Below are 25,450 nucleotides of genomic sequence, written 5' to 3' on the forward strand. Positions count from 1 at the left end.
AGCTGCTGCCGGGCGAGGCGAGTGGATGGAGATATGGTGGTGAAGATTTATATTTTTGTTTTGCACACCTTTTGTTCCACCCCGAGGAGGTTTTGGCCAAACGGAACCGGGTTCCTTCTGCGCACCGTACCCGTATTGTGCGAGGGTAAATATTTTGCCACCACAACAAAAGCACCCGGCGGGATCACACTCTCCCGCTGATTGTAACACCAGCGGTTATCCTAGAGCTGATCATCTGCTAGTAACGATGAGTCCACCGACTTCCACGCTGCAGCATTCATTTGCTTAATTAATATTGATTGTGTAATCAACACTATTTGGTTGTACATGCCCTTTCCGGGTGGCCCCCCTTTTGGACTACCGGGGAATGCGAGTGGAGCGCACTATTTTCCTTTCATTTGCTAACGCAACTATCGTCGGTACGGCAAACACACTCCCTTTTTTTTTGCTTTGTACAAGGGCGCACGGTGTTGGGCCGATGGTACTAGCTTGCAGCTGGTGTTTGGGCAGATTTGTGTGGTTAAAACCCTGGCACAATAGGTGGGTGCATTCACGTATTTTTTTTCTCTGTTTTACTTTTCACTCTCACTCACTGTTACCAACGCGCTGTGGAACGCTGGTCGCGGACACTTTCACTGTTGCTTCTGTTGCTCTGCTGAAGCACGCGACACTATGTTTCTTGTGTGTGTGTGTGTGTGTTAACTTCACTTGTTTAAAAACTCCCTACTTACTACCAACTCCACTGCTGGTTGTGGGATTGGATTTTTAAATGCTGCGAAAAACGAAAGCTTTCCCGTCACTGCATGGATGACCAATTTCACCTCTTTTTTTTTTTTATTTTCTTCCTCTCAAGAAAACACCGTTCGCACACGCACCGATCGTGTTTGGTCTTTTCGTTTTACACTGGTTCGCATGGGAACATGCTCTACACATACACTGTTCACCCGCCACACGCTTTTTATGTGCAATTTGCGGCTAATCTTTCGTTACGGTTCACGGCGAATGCGTACGAATCACAAGTCTTTCACTGTGCATATGCAAAAAGCCCTTTCAAGCCGAAAAGCGTAAGCAACCGCACCGATAATCGCGCACATATGTAACAAAACCACGCAAAACTAATTCTTCTTGGCGTGCACACGGCGTGACCCAGGAAATGGCGCTGATAACTTTTTATTTTTTCTGTTGTAGCGGTGTTTTAACTGTTTGTTGCGACTTTCACGCTCTGCTGTTCTGTTCTCCTCTCTTCCTGCTGCGGGAAACGCTCGAAAGTGGCGCGGCTGAACGGTAAAACCCGGGGAAGATCCACTGCGTGCGCGGCACACGTCCGTTCGTGTCGGCGGAACATACACGAGTGAAGCTTTTGAGCCGCGAGTCGAAGCGGTGAACATCGCGACGCGCGTCGGTTTCTCTTTTTTTTGTGGTGCGGCCAAATCGTGATCGCCTCACACACAGTGACACACCACTGTGTTCGTTTGTGGATGATTGTGGACAGATGGACCTTACTTTTAATTAGCACAATATTGTTTGCCGGTTCCGCTTATTATTAAAGGGGGCAATATTTTCCTATTTATAGACACCATTCCTAACCATGGGTAATATGTAATTATGCAAGGTTATTTATTTAGTTTGTTCAGTAAAGTGAGTGAGAATATAATCCGCTTTTTTTAAATGATATTCCGGATTTTCTCACACTTTTCTATTTTTTTCCACTTAATTGTACTACTTTGTCTTAAATGAACAATGGCAGCATCATTTGTAGTAAAATCAATTAATGGCATCCAAATGTCCCCCTCGTTACCCATAGTGCGCACGACACGTGTCGATGTAGCAGTGAGTTTTAAACCGGAAAGCTCCGAACCATAGAGCTTTCGCGCGTAGTTCGCTGCAAATGCGTTTGAAAAACTGCATTTTCTGAATTTCCGGGCGTGGATTACGGTGTTAGTCAGTGGTTGTATAAATTATTGTTAATCTTTTTGTTGGTATATTTTTATGTGAATAATTAAATAACAATGTTAAGCTGTTGCATAACAATAAACCACACAATTACGTTACACAAACACTGTAGACACCAATAGTTGTTACAAAATTCTATTGAAATGTGAACCGATATGACAATTAATTCTTATCTCTTTTTGTATCTAATTTTAGTCTTACCTAAATAATTCATCCATAATGCTCCAAATCACGCATAAAACTCTCTGTGTGGGAATTTTTGGTCTAAAAGGCTGCGTGACTGTACGGATTTCCCTTTAACTGCAAATGATCACCTTCCAAGAGCTGTGAGGCATGGGTTGTTATTTGCATCTTCCACTTTTATTTCCCGGAATATTCAAAAAACCTACGCAGATGTCGAAAAACATGTTCCACACGGAGGGAAACAGAGTTCACCTGCAGGTTTGTTGTATCGGTCACCTCTTTTTTTTCCTGTTGCAAAGTTGATGACTGCCACATGTTGCAACCAGCATAAGGTATCGGATGACGAACAGCGCGATGACCGAGCACAACAGAAGTGAAATGCGTGCACAGTTTGGTTATTCCACCCAAACGGATTCTAACTTGACTATTCGGTCGGGCTAGCCAATCGTAGCAAACAAACATGTTTGATTAAATCAATATTTGCTTAATGTATTACTGGACAAAATTTGGCATTCGCTGACAACATTTCAAACAGTCGGTTATCGCATGACACCACGGCCGGAAGCTACGGTTCGCGATGGCGGCATGGGAGTGAAAGGACTACTGAAAACCGTCTGGTCCGTTACAGCGACTTTGGCGGACACAAGACGAGCGAATGACGTGCTTCGTAGCACAATCGCTCCGAATTGTGGCGCTTTGACGTCATAGCGACCGAAGAAATAAAACTGGGCCAAACAGTTTCATCTCCTGCGTTTCATTGGCAGCCCTCGGCATCGGCTGGCAACTATTACCGAGTGCAAAACCAAAGCAGACTGCACACATTTGATTTGTGTTCCTCTGCTAAGGTGCGGGAAGTGGAGTAGAAAGCAGGACGAGCTAGGCAATTCATCGATAAACGGTTATCGACACCAGACACCACTCGCTGCTGGAGGATTTCTTTCTTCATTTGAATGCAGATATATGAGACAACTTCAATTCCTGGCCAGCAATTGCTTGTTTGTCGAGGGGCTTCTTGTAGCTGGAGCTCAAATACCGAACCCTCCGTAGCGTTACTGTTTGCTTGCCGATAAACCACAAGAAGCGAGTGTGCCGCATTAGCGCAACTCCACCCCCGGCACAATAAAAGACAACTCTGGCAGTGTCACTGTTGGTACACGGCGACCGCCCGCGGTGCCATAAAAGAGCACCCATAAAATGAATCTGCATTTCCATGTTACCCAAGCTGAGAGATTGTACCACCCAGGACCAGCGGAATGAGGGGTCCCGGGTTAGAGGGGGGGGGCCTGTAACCACTGTTACCTTGTGGGCAGTAAGCCGCAACAAAGACGATATTTACATTTTGAACCTTCAATTATCGGATTCTAGCGCCGATCGGTGTCATTGCTCCGGATTGTTCCGCGCGCTACCGGGTGGTACCGATGCGATTTCCATTGTGCTGTAGCTCCACTTCTGGAGCTGGTGATTCCGCTAACGCGCTGACGCACTGACTCCGGTAACGTTGGGGGCCAGCCGGATTGACGTACGTCCGATGGAATTGGATTGTTATGGGTTTCTTTCATTAACCCTCATGATAACAGAGCTTGGCAATACTACTTTCTTTTTGTGCTTTTTGTTCCTTTCTCTATGCTATAAAATCACAGAGAGGTATGTAGAGGCAGAATTTTAACGATAGGTTAAAGTACTTCATATGCAATACTTAGAAAATCCCAATGTTTTAATACTTTGAAAAACCACTCTCAATAAATAACTGTTGAGCGGTTCCATACTTATGGGCTTCAAGTGCCCAGCTTGGACGTTTCTACTCAATTGCTAATCTGATCCTGATTTCTAAATTGAATTCTAAACCAAAAATACATTGCTTGTCATCATTCCAAATATTTGATCTATCTGTCACTTTTTAGGCAATATTATATATTATATATACATGTCATAATAATACATAATATATACATAACAGGTGCAGGTGCTCAGACATGATCTCAGACTTGCTTAAATAGCATTCTAGCTGAATTAAAGTTTGAAATTTTTTTGAAGAAAGGGAAAGTGATGACGCTTTTCATACAATTCTCGCCAAGAAGCGCTAAGAAGTATGTTGGAATTGATGACACAGCACAGATATGTGTCTTCACAGGAGGAAATATTTAACTGGAGTTAAAGGAACAATGGCAATATCGTTTAACTTGCGTTACAACCCGCTCAGCTAGCGCTATAAGTCGTTCATCGTATGTCATTCATCCTGTACAGTTCGCTTAATTACTTTTAAATTTAAAACATAATTTGTCTGATCTGGCTGTATAAATAGTTTTTCCTGGGGATATTTCACGAACAACAGTGACATAAGTTGTCGAACTAAGTTCGTTCTTTCATTTAAACGAACTGAACTTAAAAGAATTGAACTGTACAGGTTTAGTACGTGTAACTCAACTCTAGTTGCAGAAGCTTAATGCAGCAATTGGTTTTAATCAAAAGCGTTTAATCTGTAACTATTGGAAAGCTATTTTGTTCATGGAATCGTAAAAGATTTGGGTCTGAGAAATGTGTCAAAACACTATCTCGAACAACAGACCCCGTCAGTCAAGGGTTTAAAAGCCCTAGCACACACTAGGGTTGGCTCACAGTGCCGATGAAAATGGAACCTATGGAAACTACATTTTCCTCGCCGATTCCACCTAAATCCACTATGACGTCAATGGGTACACCGAAACCTGCAACATATCCACCACCGAGAGAGAGAGAGAAAAAAAACGATACGGTGGTATAGTGTAAATTCGATAATTTAGCAATCCTCAGCTTCGCACAACCAATCTCCCGATGCTGGTCGTTCCCCGAGGAGGGGATTGGTCGAGCGTGAGTGGCTGGTGGGGTGGTTTTGCTTCACCGACTGATTTCTGGTACGGTTGATTTGAGCGGCATGCGCATGCAACGCACGCACTTCACCTTTGGGACGCGTGGCCCCCGGGGGCGAGGTGGAATGGTGCGGTGTGCGAGCTGTGTTATGCAATTATTTTATTATTTTGAGGTCAATAGCTGGAAATGCGGCACCGGGTGGCTACTAAACGAGCGGCGTGCGTCATCGTGTGCCATTGAAAGCGAAGCGTTTGGCGAATCAATGGTAGCGATGGTTAGAGCCAACAAGAATCGCTTAATGATCGATCGCCGATCGGTTAAGCTCGCCCAGCTCGAATGCGAGGAGGAAGAAGCAAAGCGAGAGGGATTTAATTCCTCAGCGCAACGCCGGCCGGTTGAGGTTGGAATTCAATTTTCCTTGAGTCCTGCCAGCATGATGGATGGAAGATTAATTTTCTCATTCACGCAGCCGTGTGCTGTATAATTGATGTTGTGTTCTAACCTCCAAACGAGATCGATTCCAAAAATAGCTTGGAAACAGTGACTTCAAGAGGAGCTTTGGGTGTATGAATAAATTGGAGCTTTTGACTGGTTTTCTGCTCTCTTATTCATAAATCCTTAAGGGCTCAATCAATTACTACGTAACGCAAAAAATTGCTATTCTAGATCGAGAATTTTCTATCGAGTAGATAGATGCAGGGTTTTTCATATGTCAGAGCCCTTTCATCACAAGCGCATCACATGACATTTCAACGGTCTTAGAAGCCACCACAAACCCAGCAGGCATAGTTCAATGCAAGCACATGATATCACAATCGCCACACAACAACCACCACACCAGTACGACGGAATAACCAAATCCGTTCGAATACTATCCGAGGAGTGTAAACGTGTTCTAGGATGGATTTTCACAGCGAGACGATAATTGTTGGTAACAATTACTGTACTTTCATTAAATAAAGCATGTTTAATTCGTTAAAAGTAGCGAATGTTTCTTAGGATCAAAACAAACATTGTTTGGTTGTCAAAATTCTTCTCAGAGCGTGTTTATACTGGTCCGATCGTACTTGGTCCGATCGTCGAATGAGTTCGGTGGTAAGTTGCGCTGCGAATGTAATATCATGTGCTTGCATTGAAGTACGCCTGCTGCGGTTGTGGAGTCTAGTAAGACCGTTGAAATGTCATGTGCTGCGCTTGTAATCTCAAAAACCCTGTTATAAGGAATTTTTATAAAAAATCCCAAAAATAAATTAACTTTTCGTAAGTACATTTTGAAACGGGAATTTAAGTTTTATCTTATTGTATTTTATGTAACAAATCGTAACATTCGTAATAAACTCACACCCCTCCCTTCCTATAAGCGTTACGTAATCAATGGCAGGTCCCTAATAAGGGAAAAATGATATAATTTCTGAAGGAGAATAGGTGACACTACTTTAATAGGCGAAGGTGAACATCAAATGATCCTAGAATACTACTACTATGACTATACTATGAGTACTACTGTGACAATGGACAATTTGACAATCGTCAAATGTATACTAGAATTGTTTTCCAAACTGATCTAAGCTGTGTGACGCTAGTATACTTTACCGATTGCATCACCATAGCTCCCGCTTGGACGGTGTTCATTTCATTCCATACCGGCTGATCTAACGCCCATACACTAATCGTGCGAAAACGATCAGATTAAATAACGCTATCATTCGTCCGAATCAACCGACGCACATCAGTCGGATGGCTTCATAACTTCAGCCCTCTATCTAGCAGCTGCAGATCGGGAACGACGATGGATGGGACGATCTGAGGGGGGATTTTGCAGAAAGTAGCCCAGCAGTGCCGGTCGGTTGGTTGATAGTATAACACCCCTGACTGCCGCCGGGGTTGCTGTGTTTCTCGGCTTGAAATGAAAATTGACGTCAATGAGGGGATTGTTGTTTTTTTTCCCTTTCTTTTGTTTCACTTCGCAAGTGGCACTCTATCTGGAGCACCGTGACAACGTTATAACAACAAAAATAGCGGTTGCAGCATAAAAAGTAAACAGCGGGTGAATAGTAGTCGCGCGATCCCAACTCTATCAGGAAAGCTTCACGGCACGGTAAGAAAAACGCAAAAACACACAGACTAGGGAAAAACACATGCGCACGAGCACCGTGTCAGCCGAGGGGAAAGACCGCACCGATGTGGGTATGTCCCGGGTATAATGTCAATGTAATCTACGCGCGTACTGTAAACAGGCCTCTAATCATTTTGGGGGATTGTACGGGATTCCGCGCCCATCGAATAACGATCGCACCATCGAAGGTTAATTATGATGAGCGCCGAAGTATAGGTCATGATCGTAATAGGGCTACAAGTATCTGTCTGATGGTGCAGTATGAATAATTGATAAAACCCCCCCGGAATGGGCTGGATTTCGAGCTCTCGATACATTTCGGAATTGTCCCCCCGACGAGAACGTTCTTGAAGGGTCGTACGACGGCGAACGATGCAAAAAATCACCTTCAAAGGACTAACGCAACGCGTGATAGATAAGAACGTTGGCTTCTTCAAGGTACGTCCAAAGCGGAGCGAGTTCCACTGTAGAAGTTGGTTCGGTAAGCAGCTGCGGAGACTTTGCGATATTACAGCCCTGCACGGCTACAGCCAGATAGTGCGCGATGGTTACAGTGCGTTGGAACGCTCCGTGTGGTTCTGTGCGGTCGTCGCATCGACCATTAGTGCCATCGCGCTGCTAATGATATCGTGGTCCTGGACGGTGGAAACACCAACCGTTACGGTAAGCACTCGTACTACAGTTAAATCTTTTTCGACCGATTGTATGATGATAACTTCACGTCCTGCTTCAGGTGACCGAGACGACCAACTACCCAACCTGGAATTTCCCATTTCCTGCCGTAACGGTGTGTAATTTGAACAAGATTTCAGCGACGGCCGCACTGCAGCGTGCCCGAACAATGCGTCGCCCGGGAAATATGACGGCAGAGGAACTGTCGGACATGTTCCGCCTATTCCTCCACGTGTCTGGGCTGGGTCAGGCGGATCCTGCTCAGTACAAGCGATTACACGACATTATGCTCACGAACAACCTGGAAATACCGCAGCTAATGGGTGAGTTCACGCCTCCGTGTGGAACGCTGCTCGAACGGTGCATGTGGAAGGGCACCCAGTGGCGCTGCGACAATCTGTTCCAAGTGGTCAACAGTACGGAAGGGTTGTGCTGTTCGTTTAATTACTACGGTTTGCTGCAGGACAACTACCCGAAGAAGATAACGGTGAGTGTCCCGAGGGATCCTAGGCGCGTGATGGCTAGCGGTTACCAGACGGGTCTCTCCGTCCTCTTGCAACCATTCGCGGAAGACTACCACTCGACGGATGTTGCTTCGTACGGGTTTAAGCTGATGATCCACAACTCGTACGACTATCCGGATAATGATGCCGAGATAAAGATTGTGCTCGCTGGCACGGAGTCCTTCGTCACACTAACACCGACCGCAACGTACGCCACAGAGGATGCGCTCTCGTTCGAACCATCGGTTCGCAACTGTTACGGCCGCACCGAGCGGGTGTTGAGTGTGCTGCAGCGCTACTCGTACGTCAACTGTATGGTCGAGTGTAGGGCGGCCACCATCTACGCCAAATGTGGCTGCATACCGTACCATCTGCCCAACAACGGTTCGTTGCGCAACTGTGAAATGAAAGATATGGAATGTGTGGTACGGGCAAGAGATCGTTATCAGACAGCTGTACCGGCCATGAATGGGTCTGTGGAGCGCATTTCGTACCGGTCGATTGCACCACCTTGTGGATGTTTGCCAGGATGTGACAAGGTCCAGTACCCATCGCAAATGGTGACGGGAGTGATGAATCGTTCCTTCTCCTTTAACGCTTTATCATTTTTGTAAGTATCGTAAACACGTTCTGGCGTGCAGTGCCACTGTAAATATTGTTTTTTCCTTTCGCACAGCAAAGACATTCAGCTGAAGAATCAAAGTTTGGTGCACATTTTTCTTGCCGATCTAACTGCAACACACTTCCGGATGGACATTTATCAGGACTCGCTTGGTGTTTTAGGTGGGAAGGGCGAAAACAAGCAGAAGCGGCAAGAAGCGACATCTAATGGATTGCTTCGTATTTTTTTCCTTTTTCCAGCTTCTTTCGGTGGCATTTTAGGGTTGTTTCTAGGTTTCAGCATAATAACGGGCTTTGAAGTGATTTATTTCTTCACGATTCGTTTGCTGTTTGATGCGATAACGAAGAAAAACGGCAAGCGAAACGCGTCAAGCGAAGGTCATGATTGAAGCGTTAGGATGACATGATAGTTGCATACATTTAGGCGCACACGTAGAACCTTTTGCTTACAACCGTAAATCAAACGTTTTTTTTCTGGCGAGCGTATTGCAATACTGCTAAAAGAATGCGAATTCCTTATCGAAATCCAATAAGAAATAAGATACACAGCATTAAGTGCTTAATATAATTTATTTTCGTATCTCTAAATAATAATTTTTTGGTGCGCTTAGTACTCTACAGTCACACACTTAGTTTTGAGGTATTCGTTTAAAGCTTCCTTACCTGCAAGTGAAGAGAGAAAAAAAAGGAAACGTTATTTTATTTCGGAACATTTTACGTTGAGACGCTATCCAACACACTTACCCAAATCCTTTCCAAATCCACTCTGCTTGAAGCCACCGAACGGAGCCGCCACGTCCGTTTTATTGTAAGTGTTCACAAACACCGTACCGGCGTCGACCTTTTCCGCAAACAGCAGTGCCTTCTGGATATCCTTGGTAAAAACGCCACTGGCCAGCCCGTACTCGGTATTGTTGGCACGCGCGACCAGCGCTTCAAAATCACTCGCATGGAACGGGGAAATGATCATGATCGGGCCAAACGATTCTTCCCGCGCTATGTACATGTGATCCTCGACGTTCGTAAAGACGGTCGGTTCGAAGAAGAATCCGTCCATGTTGGGCACACGCTTCCCACCGTACACCAAGGTGGCACCCTCTTTCACACCGATAGTACAGTACTCCTGCAGCTTCTCAAAGTGCGCCCGATGGTTTTGCGGTCCGTGGGCAGTCGCTCGATCGAGTGGATCGCCCACCTTCATCGTCCTTATGCCTTTGATCACCTTGCGCACAAACTCGTCGTGGATGCGGTCCTCAACAAACAGCCGACCAGCGGCGATACAGTTTTCACCCTTGTTGAAAAACACGGCCGACATGCCGAGCCTTACCGCCTTCTCGAGGTCACAGTCCGCGAAGATGACCAGCGGAGACTTGCCGCCCAGCTCCATCGAGCATTTCTTGATGTTCGATTCGGCACAGGATGCCATGATGCGCTTACCGATCGGAGTGGACCCAGTGAAGCCCAGCTTGCGCACCAGTGGATGGTCGGCGAGTGCTTGGCCGGCGAGTGATCCCGTACCGGTGACGACATTGATCACACCGGGTGGGAAGCCAGCGCGCACCGCCAGCTCTGCGAACTTGAGCGCTGTCAGGGGGCAAACTTGGGCGGGTTTTATAATGACCGTGTTGCCGGCTGCTATACACGCGGCCATCTTCCACGACAGCATCATCAAGGGATAGTTCCAGGGCGTAACCAAAGCGCACACACCGATCGGTTCCTTTTTCGTGAACGTCAGCACATAATTGGGACGGGCGGGATTCACCGGAATGGTGGTGCCCTCGATCTTATCCGCCCAGCCGGCGTAGTAGCGCCACGCATCGATCGACATACCAACGTGGGTTTTGAGCGCCAGCGTGTAAACTGCACCCGAATCGATAGCTTCAATTGTCGCAAGCTCCTCTTTGTGCTGTTCCATCAGGTCCGCCAGCTTGTACATTAGCTGACCTCGCTCGCGTGCCGATACAGATGTCCACACGCCCCGGAACGCTTCGTCGGCTGCGAGTACTGCCTCATTAACATCCGATTTCGAAGCGCTGGCCACCTCGCAGATCACCTGCTCGTTGGTGGGATTCACGATCGCTATCGTTTTGCCATCTTCCGCATCGACGAACCGTCCATTGATGAACATTTGCGTCGGAACGGAGATTTGACGGCGGTTCGCTTTGAACACCACGTGCTTGTAATCGCATCCGATATTTGCGCCACGATCACTACCACCGGTGCGCAACCGACGAACGACCTCCTGTAGAAACTCCCCGTACATCGGAGCCATAAAGAGTGTTTCATTGCTGATCGGTACCTCCAGGGTGTCCTTCACCTCCTCCACCAGACGCACAACGTCCATCGAACCGGCACCGCAGGCGAAAAAGTCCGTTTCCGTCTCTATCTCCACCTGCAGGATCGATTTCCAAATGTTGCGGAGCAGCGTGTCCTGTTTCCGCTCCTTCTCGTTCAGCTCCAGCGGTATCACTTTGGCCGACTGCTCAAACCATTGCCCAGCGGGAATAACACGATTGCCGCGCTTGAGACGCTTCACTCGCACCAATGCGCCATCCGTTCCGGTGATGAAAATGCCTTCCCGCGTTACAAACGCCGGTCCAGCGGCCCCTTTGAATCGAATCAACTTAGCATTGGTCATGCTTTTTCTCGCACTGAGTGACGCGCCGTACAGCCGAACCGGTACGTACACACCATGGTCCATCACCACCGTTGCTAACGCACCCGGAACGGAGTCCAATCCGCGGATGAAGTTGAATATCCGCGCGGCCGGCTGGTGGAGATTGATGTGCTGGTTCTCCTCGCGGAACAGGGCCGGATCGTAGCTGGCCCCGATCTCCGTCTGCGGTATCTTGGGTGCAGTGCCGGCAGCGATCATGTCCACCGCTTCCGCCATTGCCGTAACACCTGCCGGGTAGAGGAACCGTTTGTACAGCGTGTCGAGTGTGTCGTCCCCAAGGACGGGACACTGCTTCTGCAGCAGAATGGGCCCCGTGTCCAGTCCATCGTCCGCCCAGAAGATGGAAAACCCGGCCCGCTCGTCACCCTCGATCAGTGTCCAGGAGATGGCACTGGCGCCCCGGTGCAGGGGTAAAATCGAAGGATGGTAACAGATGCTACCGAATGCGGCCCCATCGATCACCTCCATCGGGATGAACTGGCTGCAGAACGGCAGCACATTGAGGTTTGCCCCGACCGAGCGGTATTGCTCGAGCACCTCCGGTAGGGGAGTACCTTTGCGACGCCAGGCAGCAAATTTGAACACCGGTATGCGATGGTGGCGGGCGGTCGTTGCCAGTGTGTCTTCGCGATTGCCTTTGTCGGCGATGGTAAACACACCGACCACCAGGTGGTCTCGCTCGAGCAGCACCTCGAGCACCTCCGCCGCGAAGTTACTCTGCCCGATGATGGCAATTTTCAGCTCCTCCGTATGATGGCCATTGGTTGGTTTCTACAGGGATGAATGGAAACAAGAAGCTCTACATTGGGTCCAAGATACTTCAAGCACGTCGTACCACTACGCTTCTTGGAGAGATGGAACAAACACTCACATGGAAACCGTTTGTTTTTGTATCACTCTTTACCGGATCCGACATTTCTTTCAAACACTTCCGTTGAACCGTACTCCAGCAAAAGATCTGTCCACCGCTGGAAATCCTTACCGCCAGCAACAGCAGCGCTACAATACGGACTGATTTGCAGATCACGATCGGGACCCTTATTTATACACCACAACACCGCACTGTCGGACCACAATGTCGTCCCGGCGGGACAGCGCCAAGGGTAGCCGAAAAGTCACAATCACTTATCAGCGGGATGCTGCATCATGCCACAACCGTCCGTGCGCGTGGTTGTCTTCGTGCACACCCAAGTGCCCCACCACAAGTAGGTACAGGCGAGCGATTAGAGAAGATGCCAATCATGTTGATCGGGACGGTCGGGAGGATTGGTTTGGGGGCCGGTAAAGTCGCCGCCAGCTTCTTTCGTTGCTTCATGCGATAATCGTATCGTGTGGCATAAATTGCTGACTGTTGTATTTAAATTGGGAAACAGAAGGCACGGCGTAACACGAACACAATCGAGCTGCATCTTGGACGGTTCTAGCAGCTCAGTAGTTGGTGGGATTGGGCGGCGTGCCTGTAATACAGGTCAGCCGATCGTGGATTGTTTACTAGCTACGATCGCATTTACCACCCCGTAACTGACACGAACCAGTTCCAGCGTGGCAGAGAAAGTTCACCACTAATCGCTCGTTATCGGTGATACGATGGTCACGCTAATCACCCCTCGCCCTATGACGGAAGCGGAACGCTCTTCTGCATCAGCTGCAGTAAGCGTGTCCAGAAGCCGGTTTTACGGCGCATCAATGAAGGGTTTTGTTTGCCGTTTTCCTGTTAAACTGTTTGTTGTCCGCATACGGTTTCCGATCAGCCGGTTCGATCCAGTTGCGTATGGCCGGGTGACTTGATTCCCCGTTTCAGGTTATGTTTGTTCGATCGATCCGTTTTCTTCGATTGAGCTGATCACTTGAACTGGCTCACAGAATGCTGCAACCGGTTAGTTCTAGCCAGCGGTCTAGAAAACTGCTTCCAGCTGTTTTCGCCTGCACGGTGAGGAAATTTAAATTGTGAACTTTCAAGTGCACTATTACGCGCCACGATGGCTGACACCGGGAGTTCAATTTTGATAACTTATCGTTTGCTTATATTTTTAGAATGTAGCAACCGTGTTAGCGCAACGCCCGGAGTTCGGAGGGGCTCGTAATACTCGTGGTGGAAATGTGTTTAATTTATTCATTAAATTCCGTTTGTTTGGTACAATTCTGTAGTAGTAAATGTGAAGCTACGCTATGTACATGTACGTACACCAATCGTTGCTTAGCTTTGATGCTAAGTGGATTCTCATTTCACAAGGTTAGGTGATCGCACCTTTGAGGTCGATCCAAACAACATCTATCTTCGGATCGGAAGTTAGTACGGAGAGTATGGCTTACGCTTATGTGCTTCATTTAAATGCGTATGGGTTGATGATCATGTTATGAGAATGATATCGAACAACCACATCTTTATTGCTTCCTTGCTTATACGGGCAATCCTCGAGACACACTTTTATAGCTGGACCGCAGTAACTTGGGCATTACTACATACGACAAACTTCACACCCTGTACTCTGCCACCTAGAGGAGAACCCAGCACTTGACAAAGTTTGACAACTACCAAAACAGCAAGGCAAATACTTGCAAGACTTTGTTAAAAACTGCATGGGTTATACCGAACCGAAGAAGTTTTACAAACTATAATCTATTCGTATTCGCCCGATACTGTCGATCTGGCTTTTTTATTGTCTTCTCGTATCTTAAGAAGAGCCAGAGTATCTTGTCCTGGCCACCACAGCAGAGAACGCCACGGTAGACATTATCGTAAAGTGGAGCAGAACTTAAAGATGAAGATCGAAGAGAGAGTGATCTAGTGGTGGGAGCTCGGAATCGGAACTATCTGGTTTCGGAATCGGTTCCGGAATCAGCTCCGGAAAAGGTTCTGGAATTGGTTCCGGAATCGGTTCTGGAATCGATTCCGGAATCGGCTCTGGGATCGGCTCTGGACTCGGTTTCGGAATCGGCTCTGGAATCGGTTCCGGAACTGGTTCGGGAACGGGTTCCGGAATGGGTTCGGTTGTGGAATCTGCTCCGGAATCGGTTCCAAAATCAGCTCCGGATTCGGTTTCGGATCGGAAAACTATCTTCGTATGCTAGAGGAGGCCCCGAAGTGTAGAAGAGGTCTCTGGAGTAATTGGTATGCCTAACTGTTCAGGTTTTATCAGCTGTTTAGTTTAGTTTATCTGTCTCAGTGCACTCATTTTAAGTCTCAGTCTCATCTCAGTACACTCATTAGTACACTCATTTTAAATTCAAATTCAAATTTTTCAAAAAAAATGTGATAAAAACAATTCTCGTCCACAAACAACTTTACAGCAACAACTTATACTTTTAAACAAAAACAACTTATCTCTGCACTTGATCTGTGTGACGAAGGAGCTGAAAGTGTTCGTATAATAAATTCCCAGGCAAACTTTCCGTTAAATTTAGCGCAACACTTAAGTAGCATCAAGCACGAGTGAGGCTAAGTGAGTGATCAAGTACTGTTGATTTTACAAGTGTGCGCGATACGTCTTGCGTATCACGTCCCTGTCTGGACGCAGGAAGAAGAATTATTCAAAATAAAAACCAGAACATTACAATAAAGAGTGGCTCCCGATATGCATGGAAAATAAATAAAAATAATTGTAACCTATAAACGGACTTGCACGACAGCTAATGGTGCACTGAACGTACCGCTCCACATATTTGCCCAGACAATCGGTTGGAATTCTTGAAGTTAAGTACCAGATTACCCGGTACAAGAGGCCCCAGTTTAGCATTCTCATGTCCTGTTTGTACACTCGATAGGAAAAGCCCCTCGGGAGCGGGTAGATGACACACTATTACACCGTAATACCAGCGCATCGGATGCGGTTCCAGTTTGAATGTGGTTTTTCAGCGGCTTTTACTCTCTAGGGGAAAGGATCCGTTATGCACGGTTATTGAACGCAATAAACGTAAAATTTATCGTCCCCTGGATGCATGAACGAATTGGCTAGGCATTGCTAATTAGCATTTCACTTGCAGTTCTTTTTCTTGAGGTCCGCGTTCGATCTAAAACGGATCGTCCACGTGCTTGTTTTGTTTTGAGTTCTCCCGCCGACCTCTCCTCATCCGCCCCTTTACCAGCATATACCTTGTCTCAAGATCACTCGAAGCAGTTGATGGTTGCTGTTCGGAAATTCTTCACAAACCCAAGCTACTTACGGATTAGGAGGCGTACGCATGCCGGATTAAGGTGGGATCCCGTACGCTGCAAGTGCGCATGATAACGGCAACGGGTTTGTTCGCTTTGTGCACACTTAGAACGGCACATTACTTATCGATTATCATCAACTCTGCCTCAGCTCGGGTGCTACTCGAGACGAGGCCGTTAAACCGTCTGCGCAAGGTGGTAAGAAGACACCCGGGTGGGACGACCCGCATTCATTCGCAGTGCGCGTATAAAAGAGGCCCTCCAGCAGGAATCGGCCGGTACAGTCGAACGATCGGTCGATTAAACATGGTGCGGCACGGTGTCTTTTCCCGGTGTGCGGTGATGGCCTTGCTGGCCTCCCTCAGTGTTGTAGCGATCGAGGCGGCAGAAATGGCACGGTACGATAGCTACCCTATGTATCGTGTGACACCCAAGAGCGAGGAACAGCTGCGGGTGGTCGCGGCCATGGAGCAAGTGAGTGACAGTTTAATATTTCTCGAAACCGCCCGGAAGGTGGGTGATCGGTTCGACATCATCGTCGCACCGCACAAGCTGGCCGACTTTACGGAAACGCTCGAAGCGGACTACATCCCGCACGAGGTGATCGACGAGAACGTGCAACGATCGTTCGACGAGGAACGTGTGCGGCTGATGACCAAGCGCGCTAAGGGTCCGTTCGGCTGGAACGACTATCATTCGCTGGAGGAGATACACGCCTGGTTGGACAAGATGGCAGCCGAGCACCGCGAGGTGGAACTGCTGGACGCGGGTCGATCGCATCAAAACCGCACGCTGAAGGGTGTGAAGTTGTCGTACGGGGAAGGACGACCGGGTGTGTTCATCGAGGGTGGTATTCATGCGCGGGAGTGGATCTCACCCGCCACTGTTACGTACATCCTGAACGAGCTGGTTACCAGTGAGGATCCGCAAGTGCGCGCACTCGCTAGCAAGTACGACTGGTACGTGTTCCCGAATGTGAACCCGGACGGATACGCGTACACGTTCCAGGTGAATCGATTGTGGCGCAAAACTCGCAAACCTTACGGTCCATTCTGTTACGGTGCCGACCCGAACCGAAACTGGGACTTCCATTGGGCGGAACAGGGCACCAGCAATAATCCCTGCTCGGATACGTACGCCGGACCGAAGGCCTTCTCGGAAGTGGAGACTCGTTCGCTGTCCACTTTCGTTGGGAAGCTGCGCGGAAAGCTCAGTGCGTACATCGCGTTCCACTCCTACTCACAGCTGCTCCTCTTCCCGTACGGACACACCGCGGAACACTCAGCGAACCATCAGGATCTGGACGAAATTGCGGAAGCAACCGTAAAATCCCTAGCCAAGCGGTACGGCACCCAATACCAGTACGGTAATGTGTACGATGCAATCTATCCGGCCAGCGGATCCAGCGTGGACTGGAGCTACGGTGTGGAGGACGTCAAGATCGCCTACACGTACGAGCTGCGTCCGAATTCGGACGCTTGGAACGGATTCGTTCTACCACCGGACCAGATTGTGCCAACCGGAGAGGAAACGCTTGATTCGCTCGTCACTCTTTTGCAAGAATCGGCCGACCGCGGTTACTACGATGTGAAGAACTGAATCCCACTATGGTTAGAGCTTTGTAGCGTTTAGGGAGAATGAAGGCAATGAATCTGAGGTGAATAAAAAAACATACAACACGAAAACAATACTACCAACTGTGCGTTTGCTTTATTGAACTTCCAGCTTGGTGATAACAACACGTTTACTACGTACATAATTTGAGTGCTGCTAAGGAGAGATATCTCGTTACGCTTGCTATAATGGTGTCACAACTATCATCTATTGATACTCCACAGCATCTGTAGACGGGTCCTGCATGGTCACAGTTGTGCTCTGGTGCAGATTCTGCTCTTCTGGCTTAGATTCTTCATCTTCCAACTCTTCCAGTTTCGGTTCCTCATCACCTTTCAGAGAGATCTCGTCGTTTGGTTCTTCCTCTACCTCCACAACCGGATCTTCTAGCGAATCCTTCAAATCCCAAGCCGTTGCACGTCTACTGGTGGACGCGCGTAGTACATGTCCACCCTCGATTTCTATGAATTCCAACTCCGTTGCGCTCGATTCGCCACCCGTGGTGGTCGCAATGCTTGCCTTGCGGCTCAAAATCAGATACTCGTCGAACAGATGGTTAGAAAGACGACGCTCGTATTTGTGGTACGCACTCTCGAGCCTTCGTACGTGTGCCTCCGTATCGGTATCGTCCGTATCGGTGCCTTGACATTCGATGAAGCGCTTGAAGCGCTGTATGATCGGATGCGCATCCAGATTGAGATTGCGCCGGAAGTCGTCTAGATCGGTAGCCGGGTTCCAGTATTCATCCACAGCATCGTGCAGAAGTTTTGCCTCGAGTTCTTCCTCCTCCTGGAGCTCTCGGGCAGCTTCCGAGAGTGCATCGAATATCTGGTCTTCCGTCAGCTTATCAATCTCGTACTGGATGTCAATAAATTTTCGATAGACCGGATCGGAACCGAACTCTTCTGAGACGGGTTTCCGTGCGTTAGAACATGTTGGATTCATTAAACCAACTTCAATCTGTGCGGCTACATGTTCCTTAAAATCACACAGATCGGGAACAGATTCATCTGAGGACAGCTCTTCCACAGGTTCACCTGGAGCATTATCAGACTGTTTCTTGTCAGCTTCATCCACGTTCTCCTCCTGTTCTTTTATTACAATTTCCTCCACAATTCCTTTTGCAGATGTTTCTTCGGTAGAACTCACAACGTCCCCGTGCTCCTCTTGGTCTACCTCCTCACCAATGGTCTGTATCATTTCGTTTACCTTTCGCAGTTTCACGCTGATCTGTCCATAGTCATCCATGATGTTTGCAAGCTGATCGTGAATGCTATCGATGTGCGCATTGTACTTATCCTTCTGTGCCGTCACACGGTCGATAAGGTTTTGTAGCTTTTCCTGATCCTGCCGGAATACCTCGAGACGGTACTCGTTGAAGTTGTGCGCCTTTCCCCCGATCGATATCATCTGATTCTCGATATTCATATCCACAGCATCGTGGCCTTTCATCAGACGTTCCAGAACAGCTTCCTTCGCCAGGCTGCGATCGCAAGTTTCACGCTCCTGGCGCACTTGCTCTATCTTCGCGTAGCTGGAAGTTTGCTCCATCGTTTTCAGTACACCTTCGTAGACGATGGGCTCCGTGCGCTGTGCCTTTGCCGTCTGCGGACGCACAACTTTGTGACGATTTTTAAGAACGCACTTCGGATCGCGAAGATCCACCGAGTGTAACAACCGTTTATATTCGTCGATAAACTCCGTAATAGTATTTTGGCGATCGAGCTTACTGTCCAGCATACTACCACCTGGTTCATCCAGCTCACTGCTACTGTCACTGCTGCTCACCGACCGGATGGCACAAGCCAGCTTGCGATGTTTCTTCGGTACAATCTTGTCAAACATATCCTCACTGTCGGATGTGTCCGAGCGGGAAGAGCAGCCCCGACTGCTGCCACAACTGTTACGCACACAGCTATCACAGTCCGTGACGAGCGTAGGATCAGAGTTGGTGTCGGATCCAGTGATATAATCCACGGAGGTGGTGGATAATTTACGCTCATCATCCTTCTTACTGTCACGGCGCTTCGTGTCAGGGTTAGTGACGGAGTCAATAGAAGTGGTGGAGGCTTTCCGTTCAAAACCTCCAACGATATCAGTTTGGGTTGTTGGTTGCGTACTGCTGCATGACGGTTGCATCGTTATAGAGATTTCCTTCGATTGAATGATAACGTTGAGTGTATCATCTTGCTCAGCTGATGCAATTCGAGCTTCTGTTTTGCTGTTTGTTTCAGAGCTCTTGGTAAGCCCTATAGAATGAGTTGGTTCTGTTTCTATTGCAGAAATCTCACATATGGACTTTTCGTGAAAATCATTTTGGGGTGCCTCATTTCGTTCGATGAGCTCATGGACCTTCTCTAACTCATCTTGTTCAGCAGATTGGTTCTCTTTCATGTAACATACGTCAACTTCCGTTCCTGCTTCCAAGATTGCTGAGTTATTTTCCCGCTTTTCAATGTGTTTCTCTGAGTCCTCCTTCTTTGAAGTCATATCTGTATATTCTTCGATAGTTATCTCTTCGATGAGTGCTTTCTTTGCATTATCCTGTTCATACTGATCAACAGAGATTTTTCCAGAAGTACCTGCAACAGCATGACTTGTTGATCTCGGTTGGTCTGGGAAGAAGGTTGGAACAGACGGCTTAAGGGCACTCGTGTGTTGATTAAACAGATCTTCCATCTCCTTCCATGCGACTTCATTTGATTGGTAGTCCATTTCCTGAAGTTCGTCTTTTCCGGTAATAGAATCTTTAATTTCACGTACTTCTTCTTCATCACTACTCGTTTTGAGCTGCAATTATAATTTATAATTAAGATAACTCGATATTTGATTTGACGATGTATTTAATTATTTATCTCACCAATTCCGGCTCTCCATCTCCACGGTGGCGTAAACGAAGCGTTGCTAACAATTGAAGAAAGAAAACAATAAACGATGAACGAAATTAAATCAATCGATTTGCTCATACCGTTGATGTTTCGACGCATCTTGCGCTGTTCTTCCTTTATCCAACGCATGTGCTCCTTGCGTTCCTCTTCGTATCCACCGCGTTTCCTTCACCAGGAAAGATAAAAAACGGGGTGCATTTATATTTGGAGTGGGAATATTTACTAATGATTACATACCAAGCTTCTGCACAGGCCCGATCCTTATCAAAGACTGGTCGAGAGTCCAAATATGTCAAAGATTTCTAAAATAGATTTTGTTTTGTAAAAAGACACCAAGACAATCGAACTTATCTCTTTGTTATTTAATATACTTACACATTCCAAAATAAGTGTTTTACGGTAGGAAGGTATATCATTAATCACCGGGTTTCCCACCATCGTTAGCACGCGCAATCCTTTCATATCACTCAAAACCTAGGCGGAGATAGTGGTTGCACGTGAATAAGAATACATAAACAGCTTAAAACTTGTTACAAATACCTTCACAATTGCAATGTCTTCCAGGCGGTTGTGGGAAATATCTAAAACGGACACGAAATCACATTTCCTCAGCTCGGCAATGCTTTCAATCGATTTAAGATAGTTGTGCGATATGTTTAACGTGTTGAGCACGGGTAAAACATCTGTCAAAAGAACAAATCCATTCATGCATCAGCAAGGTAGTTTCTAAAGGTATTCGTTTCACTACTTACCACTTCCACAGTTTTCTATCTTTGCGATGTGATTATGGGAAAGGTTTAGGGTGTCCAGCTGTTTGCAGTGTTCCAAGTTTTCGATTTTCTACAGCAAAACACATAGATGTCATTCAAATAGAAATCAATACTCGCCCAACCCTTGCACCATCCAAATTCTTCCCCGCTGTTGTACACGTGCAGTGTACTGACCTTGATAAGGTTGTTGTGCAGATACAGACAACGCAGTTGGCTCTGATGCTCCAAACCGGAAATTCCCGATATGGCATTACATTCCAGCCAAAGACATTTTAAACCGACGTACTCTTCCAATCCAGCGATGGCGTTGTATCCTGTACAGGAAAAGAAACGGAAAGATTGGGCAAACTGTTCCAATGCGTAATTGATACGATTTTGCTCACCTGAGTAGTGCAAATATAGGACATCGTTAAGATGCGGTGTGAGGTAAAGTTTGTTCTTGCGACACGATGCCTGAATCGTCTTTTTCGTCATTCTATAGAGGAAATGTGAGGAGATATTATAACACCATTAGACCCACGCTAAAAGAAACATTAACAAGAACTCACTTTTTAGGACCAAACTCTTCTTCGCACTGTTCGCGCACCATCTTGAAGGCGGAAAACATTAAATGTGAGTTATCTGGAGTGAAGCAAGATTGAAACTAGTTTCGACGACTTCGAACCTCGGATAGGAAAATAACAACGAAGGTTGAAAATAGCAACGGTTGCTTGGTAACGTGACGGTACGTTTGAATGAAAGCCACAGTATATGCCCGAAGATGAACTGTGGTACGTGAAATATTTCATTCAAACTCAATGTTTTCGGGTATGATGGGATGGTAGGTTTCACTCACACGAAACGCACGTATTTTGCAGCAAAATAATTAAAATACATGTGGATTTGTTTACAATAAATGCTCGAAAAACGAAATATTAATTCCTTTCAAGATTATCACAAGAAGTTTGTGTAAAGTAACACATTCGGTTTTTATATGGAGTTCGATATTGGAACAAAGATCGAACGCTTCCAGAGGCTTCAAGAGGACCTACGCATCAAAAGGTTTAGGCCGTTTAGAGGGGTTTTCTTAGGAAACAATAAAGAATAAGAACATAATTGAACATCGATCAACAAGTAGATTGTGAAAAAAAATATTACTGATACGGTAGACATCCATGAATTAATCAAATAATAAATTTCAAATAAAGAACTCATACATTGTATGTTTTCACTTTTACTGTAAAGCGCTCGCCACAAAGATGTGCAAATGTTTATCCTTTCCGGTGGTATCGGTTGCAGCACCCGATCAGGCATTCGATGCAATCACAACCTTCGCACAGCGTAACTGGCCGCACGGAACGTGACTTTGTGCGCTTTTGCGGGGATACGGCGTCTACTGAAAGGTTCCATTATCAGACCGCTGATGTGCAGCTTCATAAGCTTGCGCTAATGATGCAAATGAATTGTGATGCCAGCGTTAAAAAGGCCCTGCTAATGCGACACTTTGTAAATGAGACAGGTTAAAAATATAGCTATTGGAAAGGCGCACTGTGGTGGGCCTGCAGGAGCCGAGCATGCATTCTATTCTAGGGAAGATGCAGTTACAACAGGTGTGAAGTGGGATAATCGGTTGTTTAACGAGATATTTATTTCATAATCGGAAAAGGGAGCATTTTTAGATAATTGTGGTGATGTTTTTTTTAAGGGGTATTTTAGAATTATGGTCTTTGAGATCGGCTGTTTCCTTAAAACTTTCCTTAAAAATAAAAAAAATAAACTTAAAAAAATTTAGCATTTTCTACGTCAGAATACCTTTAATTACATGATTTGATTGGACATTTTTTATGCTAGTTATGAGCATTAAACAGTGCTCATCCTCGCTACACCCTATTCTGTCGTTTTAATATCTAATGTAAATAAACAAACTTCAGTCGGAGAGCATTGCTGCAATATACATCAGAATTATACGCATGCCAATAATAGCGCACACAGCTGTATGAAAACCTGATGACGTATGACCGCACGACGTGACGTTGCACCTGCTAACGACTGTTCGGGGTTGTTTATCAGTCGCTCGATACGTATGCCTCTCCATCTCACGTGGTGCTCGTCTCACGTGAGCTTCACCGGGAGCGCCACCACTGCCCAACAATGGTGTCCTTGAGGTGGAAATTTAATGTGAATATTAAATTCTCCGCTAATTACCACATTCCGCTAATTGTTCCCGATCGTCTGTAACCGATGCTTCTGCCGAAGGTGATAAAAACGACACATCGGGAAGCGCGAGACGGCTAATCATGTCGGCGCGCTGGACCAGTGCGTGATCGCTAGCCTGACCGCACGGGACGACATCAATCTCGTCCACGGCACAAATTCATCTTCAATCGTTAACGGAAATTATCGATGCATGTTTTGGCATATATTTTTTTTTCTTTCTCCACCAAGCGACCATACACTGGTTCGCACGACGGTTGGAAACCCGCTAAACATTCACGTTCGGCTGGAATCTGTACGAGGTGTAATTTCCGTGTCGTCATCGGCATATGGTCCGTGCAGATGCCGTGCTAATTGTTGGAGCATGTGCGTAGGTTTTCGTCTGGCGTTAGCTTATTTATCGCCGTAGATCACGATCAAGCTTCGGCTGTGACGTTGGTGCCTGAAAACCGCATGCATCGGTTTGTGCGAACGTTTGATCCGCCGTTGCTAACGACCACGGGAAGGAGCTGTATGGGTCACGGTGAAGCAATCACGGTCGTGACGATATTGCTCATCTTGAGATACTCGAAGTGGTTCTGTGTTCTGTAATGCTAGTTCGCTGTATTCCCGACCAATGGTAAATATTGGGCAACGAGCGCAATGTATTTGATATAAGTAAGTAAATAAAACGATAACAGGGTGTGCTTTCTTCTACTCCAATGTGGAGCTTCAAATCAAAACAACGCGTGTAATGTTTTGTTTTACTCTGTGTGTGTTTAAATAACGAGAATGAATAATTTTGTGATAAAAAATCCAAGGAACCTGTAATATTCTATTAAAATTGCTTAATCTATTGTAGCTTAAATAAATTATATTAAAGAGTAGAAAATAGTAGATTGATAAAGTTGCAATGATAGCGTTAAAAAGGATTGCATAAGTACTAAAAGTGTTCAATATTCCTTCTAGTAGACCAAATTTTTCATCATAAGTCCATCTTTTTTGGTCCTTAAACGACTTATCTATCTTTACTGGCTGTTTTTTGTGTGTTTTGATGTAGATACAGTGGAACGACAATAATCCGTCCTCATCGGTACTCAATAAGTCACGCTGTCACATTGTGATAGTTGTTAGTATATTTTGATAGTGATTAGTATTAGTATATGATGGGTAGGAGTGTTTTAGTGTAGAATTTATTTTTACTCTGTAGTGTATTTTTGTGAAGAAACCCTGTACTTCTTTTAAAATTTGAGCATATTTGATCTTATACTAATGGTTTTGGAATTTCTTCCGTCAACGATTTTGCAGTAAATATGTCAAATCTCCTTTGGAACTGTCTTTACCGAGTAGACACCCAGTTAAATGACACTTGGATAATCGTCGTTCCACTGTGCCTGACGTAACTGATAAACATAATTTCCAAGTTTTCTCACAACTCATATCACCGTGTGAACTAATAAAAGTACAATAAATTGAGTTTAATCACATTTCGTTCGACAATTTTATTCAACAGCTTTTTATTAGGCAGAGGACAGTCTGGTTTTAAACTATCTTTCACAACTTCACTCTATGGTATCCAAGATGGAACTCAAATTGAATCCAAAATCATGCTCTAATTATGACCACCTAGAACGTGATTTCGAATCACGACCTGTGGCGTGTTAATTATACCGTTTACGAGCTACCCGATGGATGCCCTCTTCCTGTATATCCTTGATGTCCTCCCCTCAATTCCTACCATCGGAAGCTTCCTTCCTTTCCTAGTGCTAGCATTATAGTTATTTTTCTATTTACTCTTACTAAAGCTTCATTCAATTTCCTGTTCACAGCTTTCCTGAATACATTAACACAATGTATTCCGCATCTTATTCTGCTTCCATCCCCACCTTGGCCATACGCCATACGGCGCACCGAATGACCTCGAATGGATTTCCGGCTTTCGTTAGCCGCTTCGAAGTGGAAAAACGAATTTATCGAACACTATCGCTGGAGGCGTTTTTTTGTTTCCTTCACCAACACACCCAACCCAACCTGTAACACATTGTGCCCTAATAAGGAAAAGCTAGAAAGGCATGGCTGGCTGTTGGTGAATAAGATATGTCCGAAGCAAACCGGAAGTGATGACGCTCCGGTTCGGCCGACAGGAGGAATGGAAAAAAATGGGAAAATTAAACAAGTAAGGAAATTAACACTCACCGGCACTGGGGAAAAGCTGTGCTCGAGCGTGTCGAATGGTTACATAATTGCTGCCTGATTGATGGAGCGGGCGCAAACATGTCGC

At 46.2% G+C, this 25,450-nt stretch overlaps 4 protein-coding genes across 4 annotated transcripts; 2 read left to right on the plus strand and 2 right to left on the minus strand.

The window, feature by feature from the left end:
• Positions 1 to 7,471: 7,471 nt before the first annotated feature.
• On the plus strand, positions 7,472 to 9,284 carry LOC128710816 (sodium channel protein Nach-like). Its single transcript, XM_053805669.1, has 4 exons — positions 7,472 to 7,762; positions 7,833 to 8,884; positions 8,951 to 9,057; positions 9,136 to 9,284. Exons 1-4 carry the CDS (start codon positions 7,472 to 7,474, stop codon positions 9,282 to 9,284), a joined length of 1,599 nt encoding a protein of 532 aa, XP_053661644.1.
• A 218-nt stretch (positions 9,285 to 9,502) lies between these two features.
• LOC128713700 (cytosolic 10-formyltetrahydrofolate dehydrogenase) lies at positions 9,503 to 12,488 on the minus strand. Its single transcript, XM_053808563.1, has 3 exons — positions 12,444 to 12,488; positions 9,640 to 12,343; positions 9,503 to 9,558 (listed from the first exon to the last, which is right to left on the minus strand). Exons 1-3 carry the CDS (start codon positions 12,486 to 12,488, stop codon positions 9,503 to 9,505), a joined length of 2,805 nt encoding a protein of 934 aa, XP_053664538.1.
• Positions 12,489 to 16,031: 3,543 nt separating this feature from the next.
• On the plus strand, positions 16,032 to 17,324 carry LOC128716415 (zinc carboxypeptidase A 1-like). Its single transcript, XM_053811335.1, has one exon. It carries the CDS (start codon positions 16,032 to 16,034, stop codon positions 17,322 to 17,324), a length of 1,293 nt encoding a protein of 430 aa, XP_053667310.1.
• Positions 17,325 to 17,546: 222 nt separating this feature from the next.
• LOC128710821 (dynein axonemal assembly factor 1 homolog) lies at positions 17,547 to 21,586 on the minus strand. The gene is made up of 10 exons (XM_053805673.1): positions 21,546 to 21,586; positions 21,381 to 21,472; positions 21,172 to 21,311; positions 20,980 to 21,067; positions 20,768 to 20,910; positions 20,603 to 20,701; positions 20,465 to 20,529; positions 20,308 to 20,393; positions 20,200 to 20,243; positions 17,547 to 20,129 (listed from the first exon to the last, which is right to left on the minus strand). The coding sequence occupies exons 1-10, from the start codon at positions 21,584 to 21,586 to the stop codon at positions 17,547 to 17,549; spliced, it is 3,381 nt and encodes a 1,126-aa protein (XP_053661648.1).
• Positions 21,587 to 25,450: the final 3,864 nt, after the last annotated feature.

This window comes from Anopheles marshallii, chromosome 3 (assembly GCF_943734725.1).
Source record: "Anopheles marshallii chromosome 3, idAnoMarsDA_429_01, whole genome shotgun sequence".
Classification (NCBI taxonomy): Eukaryota; Metazoa; Arthropoda; class Insecta; order Diptera; family Culicidae; genus Anopheles; species Anopheles marshallii.